General features: G+C 40.9%; 1 protein-coding gene and 1 long non-coding RNA gene across 3 annotated transcripts; one reads left to right on the forward strand and one right to left on the reverse strand.

Moving 5' to 3' along the window:
* Positions 1 to 6593: 6593 nt before the first annotated feature.
* On the reverse strand, positions 6594 to 12288 carry CCNA1 (cyclin A1). Of its 2 annotated transcripts, none has more exons than XM_031615748.2 (9): positions 12163 to 12288; positions 11940 to 12079; positions 10997 to 11240; positions 10656 to 10780; positions 9795 to 10018; positions 8834 to 9038; positions 7945 to 8058; positions 7199 to 7332; positions 6594 to 6861 (listed from the first exon to the last, which is right to left on the reverse strand). In XM_031615748.2, the coding sequence occupies exons 2-9, from the start codon at positions 12060 to 12062 to the stop codon at positions 6810 to 6812; spliced, it is 1221 nt and encodes a 406-aa protein (XP_031471608.1). In that variant the 5' UTR covers positions 12063 to 12079; positions 12163 to 12288; the 3' UTR covers positions 6594 to 6809. The 2 variants fall into 2 exon arrangements, with proteins under 2 accessions (XP_031471608.1, XP_031471609.1); XM_031615749.2 differs by having other exon boundaries at positions 12183 to 12286.
* Positions 12289 to 12515: 227 nt separating this feature from the next.
* On the forward strand, positions 12516 to 22184 carry LOC149920246 (uncharacterized). The gene is made up of 3 exons (XR_016462679.1): positions 12516 to 13782; positions 14454 to 14538; positions 19102 to 22184. It is a non-coding gene; the product is annotated as an uncharacterized LOC149920246 (long non-coding RNA).
* Positions 22185 to 24774: the final 2590 nt, after the last annotated feature.

Here is a 24774-nt window from a genome sequence, read left to right on the forward strand (position 1 = left end):
CTGGCTGAAGATAAAAACACAGAGGAAGGAGTACAATGTTCAGCTAGAAGATGCACAGCTATACATGCAAAACAGAGTTTGTTCATGGGTTCTCAAGTACTTGCTGAAGATACACATGCAAATGAACTTTTTCTCCTTTCCTCCACATTTCTACTACTCAAGAATACAAAGTTGCTACTATTACAGCCAGAACAAAACATTTAATCTAGCCAGTGTCCATGTTAGCCCTTCATGCATCGGTGCACACAAAAATTTGCTCAGCAACCATCTTAAAATACACCAGTGCAGATATCTACAAAAGCTCAAAAAGAACAAGGACCTGGGCTCAGTCACAGCCCAACAATGTAACTGACCAAGGAGGAAACAATTCCATGTGACTCAAAACTTATCAGTGATAAATTCTGTATTTAACAATACCAATAATTTAACACTCATTGATGACTCGTCTGGATGCAAGCTTTTCACTGACTGCCAGTGCACCTCCTGCCCTCTTGTTTAGAGGCTGAAGCTGAGAATGAATACGTTTTAGAAATAGCTGCAGACAAAGAATGAAGTATAGATTTGGATGGGTGAGTAATATGTGAAAGTAAAACTCTACTGAAGAACAGAAGAATGAAAATATGACTGAGATCAGGGGAAAAATAGACACCACAGACTAGTCAATAACTACATTACTGTCCTAAATACCAATTCTCCATCTGGCCAGATTACCTTGAAAGAAAAATTGATACTGAAGTTTTCAGTGAGAAAGAGGAGCTTATTCTAACTTAAAGATTATCATTAATTTTCTATTTCCTTTTGCTAAATGAGAGGAATCTCACAAGAATTCCCTTTTTTTTATTTTATTTTTTCCTTGCATAAACCACACAAACTCTGTCATATTACAAGTGCTTCATCTGCCCAGCTTGCAATATAATGAGATGCTCCTCTATCAGGCCTGCTTCAACAGAATACATACCTGCCATGATCATGAACAGTTTCCATCATATTTTCCCCCTCTCTTCAGTAGGTTTGATATTTAAGTTATCAAGTATCCTGGTTTGTATAGCCAGGAAAAACAGATATAGCTGAAAGTGTTGGATAAAGTAGTGATGGGAAAAAAAAAATAAAAAAAAAAAAAGGCAAACTCCAGGGTACACAACTGTGAAAATAATATATATATATATACACATAGGTATTTATTTTTTTTCCTCCAGGCATCCCTGAAGCACTACATGAGAGTTAAACAACCTGGCTGAGTCCACACTGCAGCTTCAATTAATTCTTGTTCCGTTTAATGGAAAATAATGACACTGTTGTTACAGTGGTTTTGCATGCTGCTACTCTGTCCCCAAAAATACGTAAAAACGAGTCCGAAATCGAACTGCCCTCTCGAGCTCTGAGCCAGCATCCTTTTGGGAAGCATTTAAGGGTGAGGGCCCCTCATACCACGGAACAAGGACGCTGGTGCCCTCTCCTGGCTGCATCCATTGGACACCATCAGCACACAGTATTGGTGGTCATTTTTTACTCTAAATGAATTCACTGCTTGCTTCTGGACAATACAAAGAGGTCAGATTCTTTTTCTATCTGGCTAACCCCGAGAATGCCTTTATGTGGCTCTTCAGAAATAAAGGAGAAAAGATATGCTAAGGCATTGGGGCAGGTATACTGTTCTTAAGTACGGGTAATGTGGAAGAACCTAGTTCTGCCACCTCAACATCTCACTGTACCAGAAGGAACAGCATCTCTGCTGTGGCTGCTCTTCTGCAGTGTCACCCATTTTGCTAAATCCAGATATTTCTAACCTCCTTATGAGGGGCAAAGAGTGAAATGGAAGGTGATTTGGGTTTGAGATGCATGACAGTCCAGTTTCTGCCTAATACTGTTAGGGCTTACAGTGTTTTATAGTAAGCAGCTCACTGATTAGAACCAAATGCCTAATCTGTCGATACCTATGAATAATACTCTGGGCTCTAGGGCTCTCTTTCCCATTTTTTTTTTCAAGTTGTTATGCATCAAAACAAAAACAATAATAAACAAACAGAAAAAGCATCTTGGCTGCAGATGGTGGAAAGAGAAGACTTATTTCTTGCCAAAACTCACTGCTTTATAAGCTTGTTCTTCCAGCACTTCTCTCCAGTAATGCTCCTCTGTGTTCAAATAGAGCCTGAACATCTGAAAAGCTGAAAACTTGCTTACAATTTATCTAGGTATTTACTGGTATTAGCAATAGGGACACTTGGTCATTCTGGGCATGTTGCTAAGACAAAAGACATGCAGACAGCAAGCACTAGCACTCAACACAACCACCTACACAGCCTGTTGGCTCATACTGGCTATTCTGTACTGCTCCAAACCTGCTAGCTCTAAGCATCATGGAAACAAGCCAAATGGAGATAGACATTTGGCCAGGAACCAGTCCTTGATCAGACCACCATTATTTCCCAGTACCAGCACAGCACAGAACCCCAGGAAACAGAGCCATGATTTTGGATTTCTTCACAGAGATTAAGGCCATCTTGACCAACTGGTCTTTCTTGTCGTGGCTTTGTTTGGACACAAGTTAATTCAATAAGAATTAGGCATGTACTTCAGGACTAATTCAATCATATGCACTGTATTTTTCTATGGGCTGTCCTGGAAGTTTTTCCTGTGCTAATTCTCTTAAATGTTTGCACTGTTGCCATATAAACTAACAAATCTCAAGCAGAGCACTGAATAGATATAACTGGCTATATTAGGAACTCATCACACAGACTTTTCAGAGCGTTGTATATTTTTATAATAAGTAGATCCACTCCAAACAGGCATCCAAGAGAAAGTCCAAAACATTCAAGAACCATAAATCAAACAAGAACTAAAAAAAAAATTCAAAAAAAAAGGGGGGGGGGAAGGATACTGTTGATTGTCTGATGCAATGGAAAAATACACTTATCCACTATAATCAGCAAAACACCTAATAAAGTCTTTAAAACATTGCACTTCCCAGGGCACTAAGAAAAGAGGCGGTGGCTTTAAGTTAAGCCAGGGATATTAAGGCTGGATATTAAGAGACATTTCTTCTTGGAAATGGGACAAGGGAGGTAGTGGAGTTCCTGGATGTGTTCAAGAACCACAGAGATGTAGCACTGAGGGACACGATCAGTGGGCATGGTGGTGATGGGCTGGTGGCTGGAACATAGAACATATGAACATAGAGGTCTCATCCAAACTTAATGATTGTATTATTCAAATTTGGAGTGATACAGGATGGGTTTTTGCTTCCTCTGGCTCATATCTACCTAGCAGAGTCTGCACAGCACTTTAGAATAAGATGATCACCGTATGGGGAAGCTTAGGAAAACTGCAAGAAAAAAACCTTAATTCCAGGAAACAATCAGTGATGCTGCTGGCTCCTTTCTCATCCTTAAAACCAGCCACAGAAGCTGTTTCAAGGTCAATGGCAAAGTAAATACCAACCACAGTTATCACAGAGCTGATTCTAGTCATTTATGGAGCTGACAACAAGTAGGTATGCACACAGAGCAATCACACAGCCAGATTTCCCAGCAATGCAGACACCTTTCAGTCATGAATTAACAGATTAACTGTCCTGACCACAGTTAAATCATTCTCCTAATTACCCAATTACCCCTTAGACATCCTTAACTCACTTCAAAGAAAAAGAAAACAGGACAGACTCTAGTTGTTAAAACTGTACCTTCCCACAGAGCATGATTTTGAATTCAGATTGTTCATATTAATCTTAAGAGAACAAGGGATTCAATAACAAGTCCAGCTACAAAGAACAGCTTTCAGTGGTAACTCATGAATACCAAACTCAGTTGCAGTATTTAATTTTCTGACCTACAGCTCATAACTACAACAAGGAAGAATCTGGATGAGGGAACCATGGTGTATAAGAGTCCTCTGAAAAGGACTGCACTATAGCATGGAAACTGCTAGAATAGACTAGGGAGCTTCCTGTTAGAAAGTTAATAAAGAGCTCTTCTATTAATCATCATGAGCCAAAAGTAAAGTCTTTAACTTTTCAATTTTAGCCCACCTCACTCTGGATTATTGAGTGATCATTCAAAGCTCCTTGAATATGCTCAGATTGCTGTCAGTTTTACTCCCAGCCCAATACATTTTAAACTGGGGGAGGGAGGGGGGGAAGAGACTGTGGCCCGCGTAGAATCAGTGTTCAGTCTTTGCAGTACTTAATGCTGAGACTCTGGGAGGACTGAGCTCCTTTGCAGTGAAGTTAGTTGAGCAAGATCAAGCCTGACAATTCTGAAGCTGCAACAGCTTAAGCATTTCCTGAGCAAAGAAAATGAGATCTTATTTGTGACTGCTATTAGCCAATAAATAGGATAGTCAAAAACTGTCTTTTGTTTAATGTTGATTCCCCATTATTTTTGTTACAGGATACTGTGTAACTGAAGCGAAGAAGTCTGGTTCTGTTTGTTTCAAACCTAACACACAGCTGTGACCTTCACAGGTCTCTCTCTTTTTTTTTTTTTTTTTTGCATCTCAGAGGTATTGCATCAACACAAACTTTCTTTTTGGGTTGCTCTTATCTCTCTCCTTACGAATACAGATTTCTGTACACTTGTTTATGATATGTTTTAAGCATTGTTAAGTGTTTTGCATCTGTATTTAATTATTTTATTTTATATATATTACTATACACATATATTTAAGTATTATTAAAGCAGCATTATGCTACCTTCATCATCATAGGATGCCCAGCAGAAACAGCTATTATGCTTTTCCTAAACACAAGCTTCAAACTACATAAAATCTGAAAACAAAAACCAAAGGAAAGCTTGGCTTCTTGGAAGACACCACATGGTAAAACATTCAGCTAAGTCACATGGGGAATTCAGCTTTGCTGCAGTAGATGCACCAAATCTGTTGGCCCACGAAGACAAGACATGAATGTGGTAACAGAATTCATAAGATCAAAGCTCACCTCTTCTTCATTGTTATGCTGATATGACTGCATGAATACCTGCAAGCTGCTAGAACACTAGGAAAACAATTTCACACTTGAGGCATTCATTAGTGCTTCCAAAATACCCAGCACTATAGCACTTGCAATTCAGTAAGCACCAGTACCTCACAAGGGGAGTAAGGCTTATTAACTTGGGGTTTCAGGATACTTCATATTCAGCCTGGAACACCATTAAAAAGCCAGTACTTATAGCTGGTAGATTTTAAAAGATTATTCAGTACACTTATTTTTCCATTAGGAAACAATGAATCAAGGAACTCTCCACTCCATGTTGTAGCCAGACATCACTGCCTCCCGTCATTTTTCTCAGTCACTTACTTTAAAGGAGTTGCCTGAATGCATGGGTGCAGTTCATATCCCACCTTTAAGACATTCATTCACCTGTAAGTTGTGAAATTTACTGCAGTGAAACAGTTGATAGTATTAACTCCCACCATAAAGCACGTACCAGCGATGTAAGTAAGGGATACCTGGTCACATCTGCCAGTATAATGAGACAGATGCATGCACTTGACTAGAAAGCATTTGCAATGAAACTAAAAACTGCATAGGGCAGGCTGAAAACTGAATGCTCCCCTGCCTTACAAGTTATTTTGTTTGAGCAAAGTAAATTAGTTCTTACCCCATTTTGGAGACATACAATGGTCTGCAACCCTAGCAGGATTCATGAGCCTACATATGGAGGAGACAGGAGAAAGTTTCTGTGCGTGTATCAAAGAAAGTGAAACACTTGAAGCTAAAAGCTTTGTGACAGACACTGGTACAATCAGGTTTTATAAAGCAATAGGCTTGTAAACTACTATTTAAACTAAGTGCAGGACTTCTGTTGAACTGCATGTTAATGTCAAGCATTAAGCATATTCTTGCTTTGAAATACATAATGCCCTGTTCAGATTACTTTTTCATAGCAGGAATAGGCCTTGGTAGTGTTACAGTATTTTCTTTTCATTGTGTGTTTTTTTTTTCTTCTTTTTTTTAAAGCAGTAAGAGCATGCTTCAGACTTAACCTGCTCTTTTAACTAACCTTATCAATTACATGCTTTTATACTACTTTGAAGAGAAGTTATGTTTTAAAAGTATGCAAGGTACATGTTCTTCTTTGGTGTTCTTGTTTTTAGGCTGGTGGTATTCATTACATGCTACTTTGTGAAGAACTGAGGGGTACAACACAGTGCAGGAGCTCAGGATAAGATAGTTAAGAACTTGGAAGGAAAGCTTCCCACCCCTCACCGGTCCCTTTCTGCTAAAGGTGAGGACTTCTCTACAAAGTCACAGTTTCCCTATCATCCATTGCCCTAGAGAAAATTCTGCTTTATTGCACTGTAACAGGAGCTGAATTTTCACTTGAGTTCACTTAAGCATTGACATTCATCAGTATTCACAGACCACTTGTTTTTGTATCCACAGACAAACCCCAAGAAGTAGGTTCTATCCATGGGCACATCATCTTAGAATAAGAAGAAACAGTCAACCAAATCTGTGGAGACTGTATTGGACTGAAGGACCTATCACTTGATCCATTCCAGCTCGATTAAAGGCCTGTCTTGGTGATTTTATAAGTAAACCTTTCCGTGCACCATTACTGCATATATTAATTGGAATTACAAGACTCAGAGAAAGTGTAATAAGACATTTATTAAAAGTGCTGTCAATTATATTAAGAGCTATAGTCAAATATCCTTTTTTTAAAAAGGCATCTAATTAAAAAATACTAGCTAAAAACTGTTCTGATCACCGTGGTTACAGGCACATGACCTGCAGTGCTCTATGAGATGTTAGACCAGCTTTGTTCATTGAGACAAAATAAACCTAAGTCCAGGATCCACCATTTCTAGTGTAGAGGAAGAACTGCTGGGGGCTCCAGAAGAGATACCTGCAGGTACCTGGAACAGAAATGCAACCAATGAAACTACTAGCTTAGTTGACAAATGTAAACATACTTTAAGGATCCTTCTGATGAAGGACAGTAGGAAAGCAGCCATCATGCAGTACTGCAATAGAAGTGGGATCCACTATGTTTGTATATCTATGAATTAACTACTTTCCTGTCCAGAAGAGTTTTTCCCTCAAGGTGCTGAAGAAGGCTTCAATGTCAGCAACAAAAGCTGCCCAGTATAAGGAATTTATGAATTGTAAGAGTTACAACCCAAGTTGCTCAACCAGAATCATCCTGTGCCTACAACCTCCAAGTAAAGAAACGCCAGCTTCTTGGTTACTTACTTAGACTGTTTATACTTCTCCTTAATTGCTTGCAGTTGGCAATGCGGAGCATCAAGGCATGTCTTATGCAGGTCAGTCAGGCAAGGCACAATCTCACTTAATGAATATCCAGTGAATGCAGCAAGTGTTTCTGGCTGGTAAGAAAAGAAAAAAGGTGTTTTTCTACTTTAGGTAAGATACATTTTCTATAGAAGCAGGAACTATTTTCATTATGTTAGTTCTCACTCTAGATTTCTGAAAATGATTCAAGTGTATCCTGCCATCAGTTTTACTATAAGTCTTCCTCTGTGTCAGGTCTGAGGAGAATCTGCTTCTGCTCTAAGTACGCTGCATTCATTATGTTTCCTCTGGATTCTGCTTCCTGCTAAAGCACAGATACCTGACAGGCCTATCAAGATTTGTATTACAGCTGCCACTCAGTGTAGTCACATTCAGTTCTCCCTTCCCCTCCCCAAAGTCCCCTGAATTCTATCTAGGGAATAAGCATGAGACTACCTACTGACAAGGCCTGCGGTGCACATTTGACATAAGTGAAGACAAAAAGGTTCTTCCTATTTCAGGGAGAAGGCAAGATAATTCAGATTAATTTAACATTTGTTAATTACATAGACCTATTAGCTTGGAAAGAACTGCTCATCCTTGCATTTCAGCCTTTACAATAACATGATTTGAAGGCACTCCTATTTCTCAGCAGTTCTCTAGTTATAAAACACTTGAGCTAAACATCAGAATGCAGTTATTCTTACCCAGAATGACCTGTTCACTGTATAGTTTGCTAAACAGTAGGCTGCTGCAGCAGTTTGTGAAGGAAGGTACTTCAGAAAAGGATCAGCTTCTAGGAGACTCAGCTCTGCAAGATACTTAACAAAAAAAAAAAAAGCACAAGTCTTTCAAACAGAGTGGCTCTATCAGGTAGAACCACACCAATATACTGAGCAGTTCAATTGGTTGGTGGTCCTCACTTCTATGTAAGAAACATGAGTTACACATCTGGTGAATAGCATTCCAGTCCTGTTGATCCTACAGAACTTTCAGCATTGTCCAGCGGGAACAGGAAGATCGCACTTCTGTCAAAGCCTAGATAATCAACACTCAAAAATACACACCACATTTTCTAAGACTATCTACAAAATTACACCAAATGTTTGGCAGAAGAAAAACACAAAAAAAAAACCCCACACCACCACCACCTTTTTCCCTGAGGATTTTGCTCACATAGGTGAACATCACTTAGAGACCTTGGGCTAAATGAGCACCTAAGAAACAAATCTGGGCTGCCTGAATAAGCACTGTACAAATCTTACACTTCTTGAGCTAAGCAGCAAGTCAGAGCTTTTGTTATAAGCTTGGGTGACACAATTTTGAAGCACTGTTTCCCCAGACAGTCCTGTAGGAATATGCTGTGTCACTGTGCAGCAACATGAAGAATCATCATGTCCAGGTCAGGCTTCCTATACACACACAGAAGAAGAATGTATTTCTACCACCTTGCTGCCAAGATAGTCTAGTTGATCAGACAGATAGGCTAAGTTCAGTATTCCCAGACATTTATCCAGAAATAATGAAGCACAAAAGCCTGCATTCTGATGGTAGTAGCCTACAAAGCATCTACTTTAAGATAACAGTAGTTCTTACCCTTGCAAAATTCTCTGTCCTGAAACAGACTCCATGCCTGTGAATGTACTGAAGTAGGAACTGGTTGATGGTTGGCACTGTGAGGTCGAAAGCCAAGACCTTGAGAAGCAGGTGTTCCATTCTTAGCAGCTGCCTCTTTGTATATGTATCATCTGTTATATACACAAATTCATCCACTTCTGGTGGGTAGATTTCTTCATATTTCCTGAAAAAAAATTAGAAAAGCCATATCTGTCAGCTTAAAAGTTAGAGTAACAAAACTTTCTGCTGGGCCCATATGACATTTCTAAGACTGGCTTACGGGTCTTATTTTAATCTTTCTCCAGTATACAAGAGACCTGAAGATCAAATTGGTGGAAAGGCAAAGATACTCTCTAAGTCATCAGCCTAGACAGGCATACACTCATACTAACACACTTGACTAATAGGAAAACTCCTGAAGAGAAAGTTTCGGTAACATGATGCACTTTAGACAAAAATCCACGCACTCCTAGGCTTTGCTTGATACCCTGTCCATTTAAAACAGTTCAAACTTAACTGCAGATTGCAACTTTTAATCTACCATGGGCTAGTGGTTTAATACAGCATTGTTTTTGCTTCTGGTGCTGTGGTTACAAGGTTTTCCCCTCTACAGTTCCTTAATAAAGAATATTAAATGCTTAGTTTTGCAAGTGCTAAAGTATGCCAAGTGGCTGATCACAGAATCATAGAATCCTCAGAGTTAGAAGGGACCTTTAAAGATCACCTAGTTTGACTCCCCTGCAATAAGCAGAGACATGCACAGCTAGATCAGGTTGCCCAGTGTCTGATCCAGCCTTACTCTGAAAGGCTGCAGGGATGGGGCACCATCTTAGGACAGCATGAAAAGCCACCTACCACTGCAAGCTTAAAGTCCTTCAAATTAAACTAAAAGTCCAAAAGTAAGTTTTGCTCACTAAGATTTCATGAGATAAACACTCACGAAGCCAGAAGAATTGCCGCTGTTCCTACAAGCTGCAGCTTCCCTCTGAGAACAGACATACAAGAGAGAAACCTGTCCAGGTAGTTCACTGCCAAGTACAACGTCTCTGTTCGAAGTTTATATTCTTCCCCTACTTCCACCAGCCAGTCTACTAAGATGGCACGCATTTTTGTTGTAATATCTGGTTGCTTCCTCATGTAATAGGGCTTGGGCCTGTATTTCACCTGTTTGGAAAAACAATTTCAGGATCAGAATACTCACCCCAAAGACAGTCACTGATGGCTGAATTGATTGACATTCTTTTATACTTGGGCCTAAATGAGCATGAGTAGCTTCACTATTAGTAGCTAGCTTGGGAGTAACTCAATTAGAATTTTAGCAGTATCTGTAGAAAGACTGAAGAGACAAGAACTACCATGTTAATAGCAGAAGAACAAAGGATGTCCCCTGAACTGGGAAGTTGAGAGCTTGCTATCAAACATATTCAGAGGGACCTGAGAGTGACTTTAAGTGCATCAGATTTCTTCTACCCTCTTACTGGAAAACTGCACTTCACTGCTTTGACATAAAAAGGTAAAAAAAAAAAATTAAATCTACTATAGCAGAACAGCCAGCAAGGTCACATTCAACTGTGTTAGTATTCTGCAATAATCTACTCACATCGCATTTCCAGGATATGGAATAATGCCTGAAATACCTTATCACTGTCTAGAAGATTCCTAAGAACCAAGCTCCAGCAATGGCTTTAACTGTTTGTTCAGTGATAGCCCAGAGTTACTGTGTGGCAGCCATATGGCTTTGCAGTATTGCAGCCTATCAGGAAGATCCCACACATCTTTGCATTTGTTAGAAGACACTCACTTCAGCTTCTCGGAGGTACTGATGAATGTCTTCTGCATACTCTCCCACAGTCATTAGAGTTATAGGATCTCCCATCCGATCCTCAGGCTGGCACCGGAAGGATGTGTCCACTAGCATGGGAGATCCTAACAGGAAAGAGAAACCAGAAAGACATTTAGTTAATTAGTCTCTTCACCATCTCTGGCCATTTCTAGCATGGAAGTGTTGTGCATCACACTGATTCAGTTGAAGTTATCAGGAAGTAGTACTTAAAGATAAACTACTCACTAGCTCATCGCCAGCATGATTCATAATCACATTACAAGCACCTGTGATACTATATGAACATTAACAGGAGTTACCTGTACTCAGATCCAACAGCAGGTGAATGCTGGATGTCATTGCACTAGTATCCAGTTCACACAGGCTTGATTCCAGTTCTTCATCCTCTTGGCAGCTGTGGCTTTCTTTCTCTTCTGGTTCATCGATGTAGATAGCAAAGTCCTGTTTTGATGTAGTACTGACCACACAGTTGGATACTTCATCTTTTCCAGCTGGAGGGAAGGCATTCTCAGAGCCAGATAAGTGTCTGGTAATAGCAGTATTCTGAAACAGAACACACAGTAATCTTGAGGCAAGACAATTCAAAAAGAAAACAACAGTATTATTTGTTTTAGAAAGGCATATCGTTCTCCTTGGTTAATGGCAAATAAATACAAGTTTGCTGGGAAAGCCAGCAGCTTGTGCTTAGGAAGTACTGCTTGTTGCTGCAACAGAGACCTTACAGGAGGTGACAGGCAGTGCAAACCAGTAACCAGGAGAGCAGACTCACTGCCACAGAGAATAAAGTAAGGACTCTGCTTGGCTCCAACCAGCTGGCAGGGAGCAGGTGCTACAGCAAGTCATGGTGATGAAAGGAAGCATTCAGGTACTGTCACAGATTTAAAGGGCATTATGGGCCAAAAAGCATTCTGAGTTACAAAGCAACTTTGAACTTCTGAACTTAAGCACCGCAATCCATAAGACTTCAACTTACGACCAGGATACAATTCTCCCCATCACCTGCTAACTGCTGACTGAGCTACGGGCTTCACACCGCCAAAACCAAGCAGGCACACACAGCTGGGTGAGGTCCTGTAAGCCGGCACAGAGCTGCTTTCTCCCTGCCACACCAGCCAGCCCCAGGATGAATCCAGAGGGGAAGAGCGTGGGGAAAACCTCGCAAAGTCTCCCTTTCCTTCTAGAGAACACGGCCGGCACAGCACACTCGGATCCCACGGCTCGGAGAGGCTCTCCGAGACTCACCTGGGCGCCGGGCCGCTGCTGCCCGTTCTCCACCAGCACCCCCAGCACGGTCCGCCCGCCGCGGGGCGCAGCGGGGAGAGGCTCCCGCATCCCCGCCTGGCTCGTCTCCCCCCTGCGGCGCATCGCCACGACTTCGGCACCTTCCGGAGGAGAGGAAAAATAAAAAAAAATAACGACACTTAAAAAAAAAAAAATCGCAAATTAAAAAATTAACACAAAGTACCTGCTTACGGAGCCCCGCACCTGCCGCGGAGGTAGCGATGCGGGCTGCCACCCTGCTCCTCCCAGCGCAGAGCCGCTCGCCGCAGCCACCCGCCGCTCCCTATATAGGCGGCGGCCTATGGGCGCGGCGGCGGCGGCTGTTGGCCGCGGCCAGTTGGAGGCCGGGGCCGTAACCACCCGTGCCGCCGCCCTGGTAACCCAAGCGGCCTCGAGTCGCTGTGGAGACCCCGCCAGGGCCGGGCAGGCCGAGCAAGGGCCGACGCGGGCCGAGCCGGGCGCGGGGCGGGGAACTACAAGCCCGCCGCCGCCCCGCGCCCGGTCCGCTCGGGCCGGTGGTCTGAGCCGCCTCAGCCCCGCGGCCGGTGGCGGCCAGCGGCGGTTTCTCGGTTTTTGAACCCCTGAGGACCCGTTAGATGGGGCAAAAGCAGAGTGGTTTAAAGGCAGAAATATGAATAACGGAATGAGTTTGTCCCAGAGATAAGTTGTTTGTATTAAGAGGTGAAGCTAGAGGGATTGGCAAAAGCAAGAGGGATGTGTGGGAAGTGGGAGCAGGCAGAAGGAACGAAGACCAAACAAGATACAGGCAACGCTGAGAATAACGAGATCCGCGATTACAAGGCAAACAGAGAAAAAGGCCAGGGGAGGGCTAGCGTGCTTCAAACAGCACTGAGCCCGCAGGAGCATTCTGTGTCTTCTGGCTTTGGTTTCCACTGAGGAGGTCAGCAGTGGTGAGGATGCTAGCACTAGAAAGACCATAAAAAGGTCTCTAATGAGCAACCAGGTATGAAGGAAGCAGGTCGTTTCTGCCTGGAGCTGTTAGAGAACTTGGGCAGATCTGCTCCATCTCTTTGTGAGCTCTGGCAGGTTACCAGGTTGTAAGAGGAATGCCACGACGTGCCCTGCTCAAAAGGAGACAGCAGAGTGAGTCAGGAATCAAGAGAGGTTACCTTGAGTTCCCATTAAAGTTCTGTGAACAAATAATCACTTTGTCTAAATCACATTTAGAATATATGACAGATATATGACAGTGACAACAGCTTTACAGGAACAGATGAGGTCCAAAGAATTTGACTCTTCCCTGTTGATAAAGGAAAATGAGAAAAAGAAGAAAAAAAGGTTTTATTTGCCTGGTCTAGTGGTTGGAAATCCTGCCCATGGCAGGGGGGGTTGAAACTAGTTGATCTTTGAGGTCCTTTTCAACCCAGGCCATTCTATGATTCTATGATTATTTGGATTTGACTCTCACGACACTGTATCTGATGAAGTCTAAGAGGACTACTGCAAAACTAGTGGTGAAGCTGTAGATGGGCACAGCTCTCAGCTGTACAGGATGGACACTCAGAGATGTGTGAGAGAAATTAAGCTGCAGTTTATCCAGGATCATCAAGGATTTTCATCAGTGATACAGATAATAACACAGAGCACATATACTGAAGTTGTGGATTATAGCACTGATGGTGCTGAGAAGGGTTGTGGATATGATAGGGAATGAGACTTGGTTTCGGAAAGGAACTTGACAAACTGGAAGAATGTCCTACTAGAAAAGTGGGATGCTCCTGAGGAAAGATGACGGCAAGGCTACAGAGTGTCTGCTGCAGTGTGCAGGATGGGGACCCACTGGGTAGGCAGCAGCTCAAAGAAGAAGCACAGGGTTTTAAGTGAACCTCCAGTGGATAATGAGTCACTGTGTTGATGGCTGTCTAGTGTAAACAAGCAGGAATATAGCTTGAGTGGCACATGAGCCCTCTGAAAGTCCATAGAGAGTACATAGTTTTCAATGGCAAGAGCAAGCAGCATAAGGGCTTTACACCATGAGGTTTAGGTTAGGCATCACAACTGTGATGCCCCAGAAGAGATAGCATGGGAGGTTTGTGGGCTTTCCCCTTTTGCAGATCTGTAAGATCAAGTTAGAGAAGTTGTCATCAAGAGCATCTCTGCTTTGAGAGATGTTCTCCAACATAATTAAAATGAAGGAGCTCAGATAAAAATTTTGCACCCATCAAGCAAAGCCTTATGCCAAATTTGTTTTTTACAGTTCTTGTCATCCAAGCTGTATTAAGGTCTATGTTTTTTTTCCCTCTCCTCTCCTCTCCTCTCCTCTCCTCTCCTCTCCTCTCCTCTCCTCTCCTCTCCTCTCCTCTCCTCTCCTCTCCTCTCCTCTCCTCTCCTCTCCTCTCCTCTCCTCTTTCCCAAATGAGTTTACTGTATGAGTTAAATGATATATCTGAGGATGAAAAACATCACTTGTGTTTGTAATATGGACAGTGAAACATTACTTTCTCTTTTTGACAGAAGGAGCTCCGTGTCTTTGCAGTGGCAGAGCTGTAAGCAGGTATCATGATAGAGCTGTCACAGCTTCAGGCCTGGGCAAGTAAAGGTCAGATACAGTACGTCTGTCTCCTCATTCCTTCATGTCATCTTCTTGTGTAAACCCTAGGTCTTCACTCTGGGACACTTATTTCCATGCAAAGTATTATTTCTGGAAAAATAAAAACAGCCTAGCTGCCAGCCTTTTAAATTAAGTATCTGCTTAAGCATAACTTTAAATACTCTTTATCTCATTGTTTAGATGAGATTGCTAAAAAATATATTAAAAGCTATGCTACAAAATGCGTAGGACTTTATTATAGTCTAAGAAGGTGGATGTTAATTAAAAACCATTTTTGAATGTGTAAATATTCCACATTTTAATTAAAATTTTCAGTTTTAATAACATTTTTAAACAAAAGGCTTCTGATATGTATGCATTTTATGGCTGGAGGGGAAAAAAGTGCAGTCACTTGCCTTTTGGCAATAAAGGAAGACAAAAGAGGATTTTTTTCATCAAAGCAAAACTTTTTGTTCACTTTACAGTTTAGCAATGCAGTTCTAATTCAGAAGAATCAGAACTCTGATTTCAGTCTCTAATTATATTTAAAGTAGCTGGTGCTACTCTTCTGACCTTAAATCAATACTGGCTGGTGGTTGCAAAATCTTCTTTGTGAAGAATGAAAATTATATACACAAAAGTAAAATATTAAAATATAAACATTAGGGGAATGACGTAGGAAACTCGTTCCATCCAGATGAGGTAACAGCATCAGGGAGGTAGCAATGCTGGTACCACTTCTTTCAGCACAAAGTCCATATTTGCACTGGTTTGGGTGGCTGTCTGATCATGGTTTCTTCCCCTGTAACCTGAAGAGGCCCAAACTCATGGTCTTTGTGGACCTCGCCCTCCATGCCAGAATAATTTTAAGTGCTGTTTAATTTTTCACAATTTGGAAAGTGTTATCTCATTCTCTGTCAGCAATGAATGTGTCAACTGCTTTTTCAAGGGATCTTCCTTAAGCAGTGCTGGAGATGGCTTTTTTGTTTTCAGGAAAACATCTGGCTATGATACTGAGGAAAATGAAATATCATACATATTTTCAGATAGGTAAATGCTGTTTGTGGAATATGCCTGTAGCTTATAAAAACAATCTTTCCTCTGTTCTGCACAACTCTTTCTAACAGCTCAGCCTCTCCATATGGTGCTTGTTATAAGAAAGATCTGAATGTGGTAGTTACAGCTCTAATGCACAACTCGCATTCACACAAAGATCTCATGTCACTCCCAGCCATGTATGTGAATGGAAATCATTTACTAAATTCATCTTCAGGCAGTAAGAAGCCTTTATATCCAAATACACCTCGGATAGCCATTCAGATGTAACATCAGCTACCCAGTAGATGATTTATTTACATTTTTATACATGAGCAGCATATGGATATCCTCAGTAGTTATACGGTACGTTAGTGTAATTGAAACACCTCTCTCATAGCCTTTAATGATATTATCTAAGCTCAGTTTTCTCAGGAACTCTTTGAAACGACCAAACATGAATTTGCACCTGAGAAATGCCAGTGAGCTTTGCTAGCGACAACTTACTTGTAGCAGCAGAATGTTTGAGCCATCAGTCATTTGCTTCTGAGCTTCCCTGTATGTGCTTGAGAGGAAACTGAAGCTTTCCTGAGGCAGTAATTACTGTCTTACTGAGGACTATTATGATTTCTAGGAAGACACAGAAGTCAAAGCAGCCCCTGACTTGGTGAGAATGCTTCCTCTGTGGCCCTGGATAATTAGGACTAGTTAGGTCCTGGTTAGGACTTTCTGTCCTCGTGAATCTTTCTTAGCCCTTAGCTTTTTGCAGTTTTTTCTCTGAATGATGAAATTTCCTTTTCAATTAAAAAACTTCCCTTATCCCCTGCCATGGGAGCAGGCACTGCTTTCCTCTGTAAGGAGTGCTGTCAAGTAACAGCATTTAGACAAGCTCTTCATGTATTTCAGTTTATGATATGAGCCATGGAGAGTGACTGCTGGACTTCCAGCTCTGCCCTAATGTCAGACCTCCCTGAAATGCCACAAAGGTTTTCTTTAGAAATCCAAGAGCTGCATTTTTATTTTTTTATTTTTTTTAACTTCCCAATAGAAGTACTTGAAGATTGTACTCTACCATACTAAATTTTTTTAAGAATTGTTTACAGGAGAGAGAAATGCTGTCTGTACAAATGCAGATGCTTGCTACTGTGCCTGGGATCAGGAGGAGAGATAGAACTTGTTCTGTTTTTTCCTTTCTCATTTGGTCTAGAGTTTTTTGAGCTACCACCACTGCATGCCACACTCAGGATCTCAGTCATGTCACTCTTTGGGAACATCGTTTATGTTATGCTCTAACTGTAAGAATACGAGAATATGCTTTTTGAAAATAAATCATACCATATTTTGACACAAAATATTTTTCTGGGTGTTTCTTCCTCTCGTGCCTGAGGAGACAGCTACTTCAGAAGCTCTCAGCAGCTCCCTCTGTCCACATACCAAACCACTGGCAGTTGTCCCCTTCCCTCTTCACCCTTTCAGGCTCCTTTTGATCCCTGTTGTCCTTTTGTTCCTAGGATTTTAGCTCAGCCTAAATGGCTATTTGGCCTGCAGGCTGCAAATAATGTCTTCCCTGGCAATGAAACAGCTGTTGTCTTACAAATATACATAATTATAAGCTGGGAAGCTGTTAACGTAAGACTATTGCAACTTCCCAGCATGTTCCTCTAAGTCTCAAATTGAATTACAATATATTCATACAGGAAAACCCATTCAAACGGGACAGAGAGAGAGTTACCATTCCCTTGGTCAGATCATAATCATATTCAACTATTTTTTCAGACCAACATACTGAGCAATCTCATGGCAGCTCTTCTGAGGAGCAACCCTGGGAGTTTCACCACATAGTAAATTCAGTGCTCATCTGCAGAAGACACTGAAAAATGTGCTATAGGAGCAGTCTTGAAATTTAGGAAGTTTGTGAGAAGGATTATGAAATCTCTTTGAGGATAATAGCAATGCCTAGACCTGCAGGTCTCCGTTTTATCTATCAGGAATATTTTGTGTTCTTACAATAGAAGTGAAGAACATGATCTCTCTTCTTTCATGCTATGATTCTTTGAGCTGTGAATAGTCCCCTGACAGCAGTTTGATTTGATTATTGTCAGCAAATTAATTTCATATTATTTGAGAATCCATTGATTTTATCTTTAGTTTCATTGTTTTTCTGAACTAAATCAGAGAAAAATGGCCAATGATTAAAACATGAATCTGAGGCTCAGGAGTTGTTGGCCAAGGAACAAAAACAAGACCAAGACTCAGACTTGTTTCAGGCACCAACTTTCCACATGTATAAAATAAATCATTTGGGCTTCTACTGGATATTTAGCATACTATAAACCACCACTTAAATCCTAACTCCCCTGATATACCAGTGCATAAAAGCCCACAGTGAATTGTGAGTTTGGACGAGTTCTGTAACCTAATGGGAAAAAACTCTGTGCACCCAACAGCCTAGCATAAGATCACTTGTCGCTGGCAGCATGGACAGTCACAGACACAGCCTATGTTGCCTTGTTAGCACATTAAAAATATAATATTACACCACCATGCAGTTCAGTTGTCTGCACCATTGAGCTGTTAGGACGGTCCTGCTATGGTCCCTGCTGCAGTTGCAGCTCACAGCAGATAGTGCTTTTCAACAAGTTATGAGCATATTTCAAGGGTTGGCATGGTCAGGCACTAGTCTCCATTCACAGATCATGTATGGATTTCCCCTTTTGATAAGAGAACCTGATAGTTTCAGTTTTTCTGAACCTGCATTCCTAGACTTAGAAGAAATGGCCTGAGAGCAAAGACTGTGCTTGTTTAGCACCCTCCAGAACATCAAGGGGAGGCCGTAATTGAAAGAGGTTGTCAGGATGCAAATTAGGAATATCTGTCATCTGGTTCTTTTAATCTTCCTGTGCTGCTTCTTTTGCTGTCCTGCAATTTTTCCAAATACTTGCTGTTTACTGTTTAGAATCATGTGGTGACTAAGTTTGCTTGCATAACTTTGCCAGTGTTCTCTATTAAACAAATTCCACTAGGTTTAATGCATTGAATTGCTGGACCTTACAGTTATAAAAAAGAAAACAATCATCATCTCCCCCCAGATATTACATTGTGCATTTTTCTGTGTGCATTAGGCCTCTGCTATAATGCAAACTTTAGTGTATTTTAAACATAGTGACTTTGTAAGATCAATTAACATCAAGGCTTTCTTTCTAAATAGAAGTCTAAACTATTAATTCTTACTTATTGAATGCGTGATACTGGACCACACAATACTAAAGCTGAAATTTACTTTGAAAGTGAACCGAGTGATTTCTCTCAAATCCAGTCACCAGATTGGCAAGAGGGTACCACTGCTTGCAGGAGCCCATTCTGTTACACAGAGTTATGAGACAATCTCTAATCCTTGCTATACTGCGTGCCTTTATGTATATTAAATGCAAAGCTGGTTTGGAGTAACTCTTATATGGAAATGTGGAGCCAAGAGCATGAGACAGAATGATACAGGACCTTAATAAGCAGTGTTTCTGAAAGTGTTCCATTTTGCAGAGCAGCCCAGAGACAACTATGCAAGATTGGCATATTGGGATCCCAGAGCGCCCTTTAAAGACAGATTCCTGTTTCCCAGATGCCAAATATCTTCAGAGTCATATCCATGTTGCTGGCAAACATTGTACAAGGTAGAACTGCAAGATTTACATAGATGGTGAGCATACTCATCCTCCAATTGCTGTAGAGAACAAACACCGTTAAAGTGACTTGGCTGGTGCTGAGAGCAGCCTGATGCATTGCATATCTTTATGGTCTCTAGGCAAGCTGACCTTGGAGCGCAGCCTGTCTGCATATCCCACCCGTCCTCGTGCTGCATGATAAAGACACCTTCCAGAAATTATACTTGGACACCTTGTCTCATATCTGGTTGCAAGCACAGGGAGAGATGAAAGTTACCAAACTGGAACCAAACACCAGCTGAATGATGTGTACTGCAGGGAAGAAAAGTCTAAAGCCTTGAGCAGGCGCACATTTTCCCCTTTGGGGCTATAAGGATCCTTAACAGAAAACTGCTGTATCTGACTTAGAGTGATTCTGGGCAGGCCAAGGCAGCACATACAGCTTGTCCTTTGGTAACGTGCTCTGCAGGTCCAGTGGACAGGTAGTGGTAGCGGAGCTTGTGGGCAGGTCCCACACCATGCTGGCAACAGCACCAACTGAATGGCCTTGCCTTTATCTGGAAGAGCAGCAACACATTGCCACATGTTCAACTGTAGAAATGATGAATACAGGTTTTTGTCTTCTAAGAAAATTCTGTAAAATAAATCTAAACCAAAACATCAGTAAAATGTTCTACAGATGGGTTCTACAGCACATGCCTCACACTGAGCAGAGAGGTCTGGCTGGTGCTTCCTGCACCACTCAGGGTTCCCAGCATCCAGAAGGACATAAGATTACTTTTTCTTTCTTGCATTATCTCCACTAAACAGTAAATGAAGCAATAGCTTATGAAATTTAAATGCCTTTCCTACTGGAATCACAAGTTACCCTAACCCTACCCCCACTCCAGGGGTACCAGCAGAATTATCTGAAGCTGACCCCAAAAATGTACCTGAATCAGATGGCACAGACATGTCACAAATGCAGCCTCAAACACTGTGAGTGTTGGGGCTGCCTCACAGCAGACAGGGGCTGCTGCCCACAGCTTTGTGGCAGCGTAGGTTGCCCAGCAGCATTGCAGTTACTCACTATTCACCCCAGAAGGACAAAACAGTGAGGACTTTTGATATCAAAACAAAAAAAGTTAAAAACATTAAAAAAAACCCATAAAGTTAAACTTCTGTTAAACAATACCTCCTCTTAGTGTTCCATGTGAAGGGAAAATACTGAACTTAAAATCAAACATTCTTTCTGTCCTTACTGTATCCTCTACAAGCTTTGCTGTACCTAGAAACAGCAAACAGAATACTTCAGTACTGTGCATGTTTTAAATGAATGTCCTTCACACAGCATTAATATCTCAAACCTGCTTTTCATTTCAGAACAACACAGAAAAACACTCATAACTTTGGCAGAACCTTGAAATGGCTCTGCATAATTTGGGAACAGACTCTTTGGAATTGTTCAAGACTCTCTGCTCAATAACTACCTGACTGCAATCCATAGGCTTTTCCACCTGAGCTCACTGAAGTGCATGCTAAAATGCCTTTGCTCTGTGCTAGGTGCTTTCTTTATCAGACCCCTAACTTATGGTTCCTGTATTCACAGCATCTGTTACTCAGCCGTTTCTGACAGCTGCTGTTAATCTCTGCTCAGACACTGACCATTGAAAACTTTCAGAGGAGTTGATGTTTTGACTTGATGATCCTACGGAAGCTGCCTTTTTAGCTCTGTTTCTCAGGATGAAGACAAGTTGCAGCATCTGGACATTAAAAGAGCAGTAATTTATTATTTGCTGCTATCACTTTTACTTGCTCTTGTTAGTAAATCAAACAGAGATTGCAGGCATTTAAACAGATGAGTTTTGTACACATGATTGGTGATACTGAGATGAAGATCAACTACCTGGAACAAAAACAGAGGGAAAAATATAGCAGCAGTAATTATAGAAAGTAGTATCTTTGAAAGGCAGGTGCAGTGATCAAAATGCAGAGTGCTGCAAAGGCAAGGGCAGAGCCCACAGCTTTGTGTTGGATGTTGATAAGGTGGTGACTTTTCTATGATTTATCATATGCTAAAATGTATACTGCATTGCTTTGTTGCAGCTAAACTAAAGGATGAGAGTAGAAATGGTCACAGGATTTGAAAATTTTTGTAGTTTTACAAAACAAACAGTAGTTTGATATGGCATTATGACTTATAATACGAAGAAACAAACACCAAATCTTTTCATTCTTAAATTTTAGCAGTTTTACTTTTTGCTATTATAGGCATTTATTCTCTGTTGAAGGCAGGAATGATCTCTGAACAAAAGCAATGCATGTTTTTTTTGCAGGAACAATCAGAATGACAACTATTTATTTGAATTACTCGTGAAAAACAAGTTGTTTTCCAGCTAGCTCTGCAGAACAAATTTCTGCTTTGCTTGAGTATAGCAATGTTTTCACCTGAACTGGCTTGTCCTCTGAATGCTAACTCATATTCTCAGTGTATTATACTTCATGCTACCCTGCAAGTGGTGAAGGGAGGCACAGGTGCTCAAACAGAGAGTGGCTTATCAGAGCCATTGCCTGGTGGTTTTGTGTCCCTGATGCCTGTTTCCCCTAGAAGTCTGTGATAAGATTCTCCAGGAGTGTTAAATGAACTTCTTAGATATCAGCGCAGAGTTGAGTAACCTGTGAAGCAAACTGGCTGTACTGTATGGAACAGAGCTGGAGCATTGCAGCCTTGCCTTTTCAGACTAAACAACAATACAAATACACGACTACAACAACACCTAGTTCATAACAAACTGTATGCCAGGATTATTAGCCCTTTGGCCAGGAGAATGTAAGAGGAGATAGAAGCAGCCAAACTTCTTTATTACTTAGAGAGTTCCCCAGCCTTTTTCTTCAGCTTATGTATTTTAATTAGAATGTTGTATGGTTTCTCCACAGTGTAAGATAAGTTGGCCCTTGATTATCGAAGTAAATTAGTTAATGATGCTTGCTCATTGCAATTAAACTTTCTCATTGCAATTATCTGGATTCTGCTTTGTCTGTAATTAATTTCTGCTCATAAATGCAGCACATTGCTAACAAATGTCTGTAGAAGATGTATGGTTCAGCACTGCTCTTGTAGGTACACAGCAGCTACTGTGTAGTGTAGTTGAGTTCACACATTCTTAATGCTCACTGCATGCTTTGCTGTGTTAAATGACAGCCATTTTTCTTTCCTGCAGTCAAGAACAGAGATTAAAACTCTAGATACCAATCTGATCTCACAGGTCACAGCTTGTCTGTGTAACCTATTTTATGTTATAACTGATGGCAGTAAAAGGTCTTTTATCAGCCTTGTTTATTTATGCCCATAGCTCACAATGATGATTTACAGAGCACCTGTAACTGCAAGTATATGCCTCTCATGAAAATGCAGTATGTAGCTAGAAAAAATGACCTTGTGGGAGGGAGAGATATTCAAAGCCTAGGATGAATAAAAGAAATACTAACAATAGGATAATCCAATTACTAAATAGAAAGCAAATCCGTTTATTTTCCCTTTCTAATTACCCCTTCTAATGCTTATAAAGGAGGGGAAAACCCAGCACATCTAATTCACTTGCTTTAAAATCTGAGCAGAACTGTTTGAATTGTCATCTTTGTGCTCTTTGCCTTGCTGACATGCATTCTGACTGCATCTTAGGAAGCCAAAGAGCCTTGAAACCATAGAGTTGGAATTTTCAAATTGAATCTGGTGGTGAACAAGAGCTTGTGAGATAAAGAATTTATAAAACATGATTGATGACTTCAGTAGATAAAACCAGTGTCAGGAAAAGAAAGATAATATGGAAGAAATGATTCAAAAAATAAAAGTGCAGTTTGTTTTTGTTTTTTAAAAAGCCTTACAAGAAGAGATTTAAGTGTCTCAACATATGATTAAGAAAAAAAATGAAAGATGACAGGAAAGAAGATGCCAAACCTGAAAGGCCCACTTACTCTAGCAGACACTGTGATAAAAAGATCCAATGTCAGATACCTCAAAACAGACGAATTCCACTTAGACACTCACAGCAAGTGTTTGTAACAGTGACATTGATTGGCCCTTCCAGCAAACCCCTGGGGAACAGGATGTCTTTTGACACGTCCAGCATACCTCTACTTAAGACATACATTGTCTAAAAGATAGATCTATTACCTGACTGTATACTGGAGCAATTGGAAAAAGCCTGTGATACACAAATCAATAGAAAACTCGGTGAGATGACTTGACAGGCCCTGTGGCCTATAAGATCAGTGCTACTCTTGTCTGAAAGTCATTTCCTGTAGAGCTGTATTTGGGCAACCCTGACAAGATGACCCCAGAAGCTTTCTCCTATATGTTTATACTTGCCCAGCTCCCTGTGTGGGAAGCAAGGTTTTTTCTCCCAAAAAATACAGTAAAAGAACTACAGACCTTTTCATCCCTTCTTGTCTGGAGAGTCAAGTGCTTGCTGCCACGTTCCTCTGTCCTCCGGTTGCTGGCTTTTCCATGCTGTCATTCTTCCCTACTTTCCACCCAGTATCCAACCATGTCCTGATCTATGATAGTGATAAGCATCTGCAGGTTGCCTTGAACGCAATCTTTGCTTCTCATCCCCTCTTGAAAAGAGACATCTGAGAGGTGAAGGGTTTTATCTGTAAAGCAACCCAAGCCTGGAAATATGCATGTGTCAGCTAGGATAAAAAGTAGTTTCTACTCATCCCCATCTTACAGGAAAGGTAGCACTGTAGTACTGGTAAGATAGAAACAAATACTCTTTCTCAAGCTAGTATATACTCTCAGAGATAGTACTTACAGAACTGCTTAACTTACTGAATTCAGATTTCCTTTCAGTGCCTAGCATTTGTGTTTTTTTGCCTAGTATCAAGAGAATAGAGAGCTTTTACTCGTTCACTATCTTTTCAGGGTTTCAGATCTCAGTTTTGGATGACAATACGTAAAAACACTTTAAAGCCACTAAAAGTTTTCCTAGTAATCCTTTTCCCTTGTATATTGGGCACTGATGACAGTTCTATATCATTCACTAGAGACAGTCTAGATCCAGTCTAGATCACTGCTGAGCATCATTAATATATGTAAACATTTCAGAAGGACTGAGGCTTCTCAGCACCGGGCTGGAAATGCTCAGAAAGGTTTCTCCTCCCTGTACTGATATTTTGAAAGGCTGATTAGTATTTAATTACTTTACTGGTTATCTCTGTACCTGATTCTCCTCTCATGTCTACTTACATGACACAAGAAACTCTCCTTTGGTTGTGGGAGATTTTCAGCTTGTTTATATAAGCATAACATCCCAGGAGAAGAGATCTTCTTTTCATTCAATGATTTTTCTTGACTGCTGCATCAGAAGTGGATTAACAAAACACTCCTAATCCGGAGAAAGTGAGAGAATTGAAACAGAATTCTGAGCTTGCTAGAATTTATAACTTTCTGAAACATCGTCTTAGTCTGAGACACATTTTAGTTTCCTGCATGTAAAAAATAAAAAGCAAAAGTTCATTTCAGAACTTGTAAAAATAATTGCAAATATTGGTGGTAGGTGTATGGTTGGAC

Source organism: Phasianus colchicus, chromosome 1, assembly GCF_987193195.1.
Source record: "Phasianus colchicus chromosome 1, bPhaCol1.hap1.1, whole genome shotgun sequence".
Classification (NCBI taxonomy): domain Eukaryota; kingdom Metazoa; phylum Chordata; class Aves; order Galliformes; family Phasianidae; genus Phasianus; species Phasianus colchicus.

What these genes read in the sequence shown, in the direction of transcription:
- CCNA1 (XM_031615748.2), bottom strand. Translation starts at nt 12,062, where the DNA reads ATGCGCCGCAGGGGGGAGACGAGCCAGGCGGGGATGCGGGAGCCTCTC. An exon ending in GCGGCAATTCTTCTGGCTTC is followed by an intron (nt 9,039 to 9,794) that starts GTGAGTGTTTAT and finishes ATTTTTTTTCAG; the next exon opens with GAAATATGAAGAAATCTACC. An exon ending in CAGTGAACAGGTCATTCTGG is followed by an intron (nt 7,333 to 7,944) that starts GTAAGAATAACT and finishes TTTTCTTACCAG; the next exon opens with CCAGAAACACTTGCTGCATT.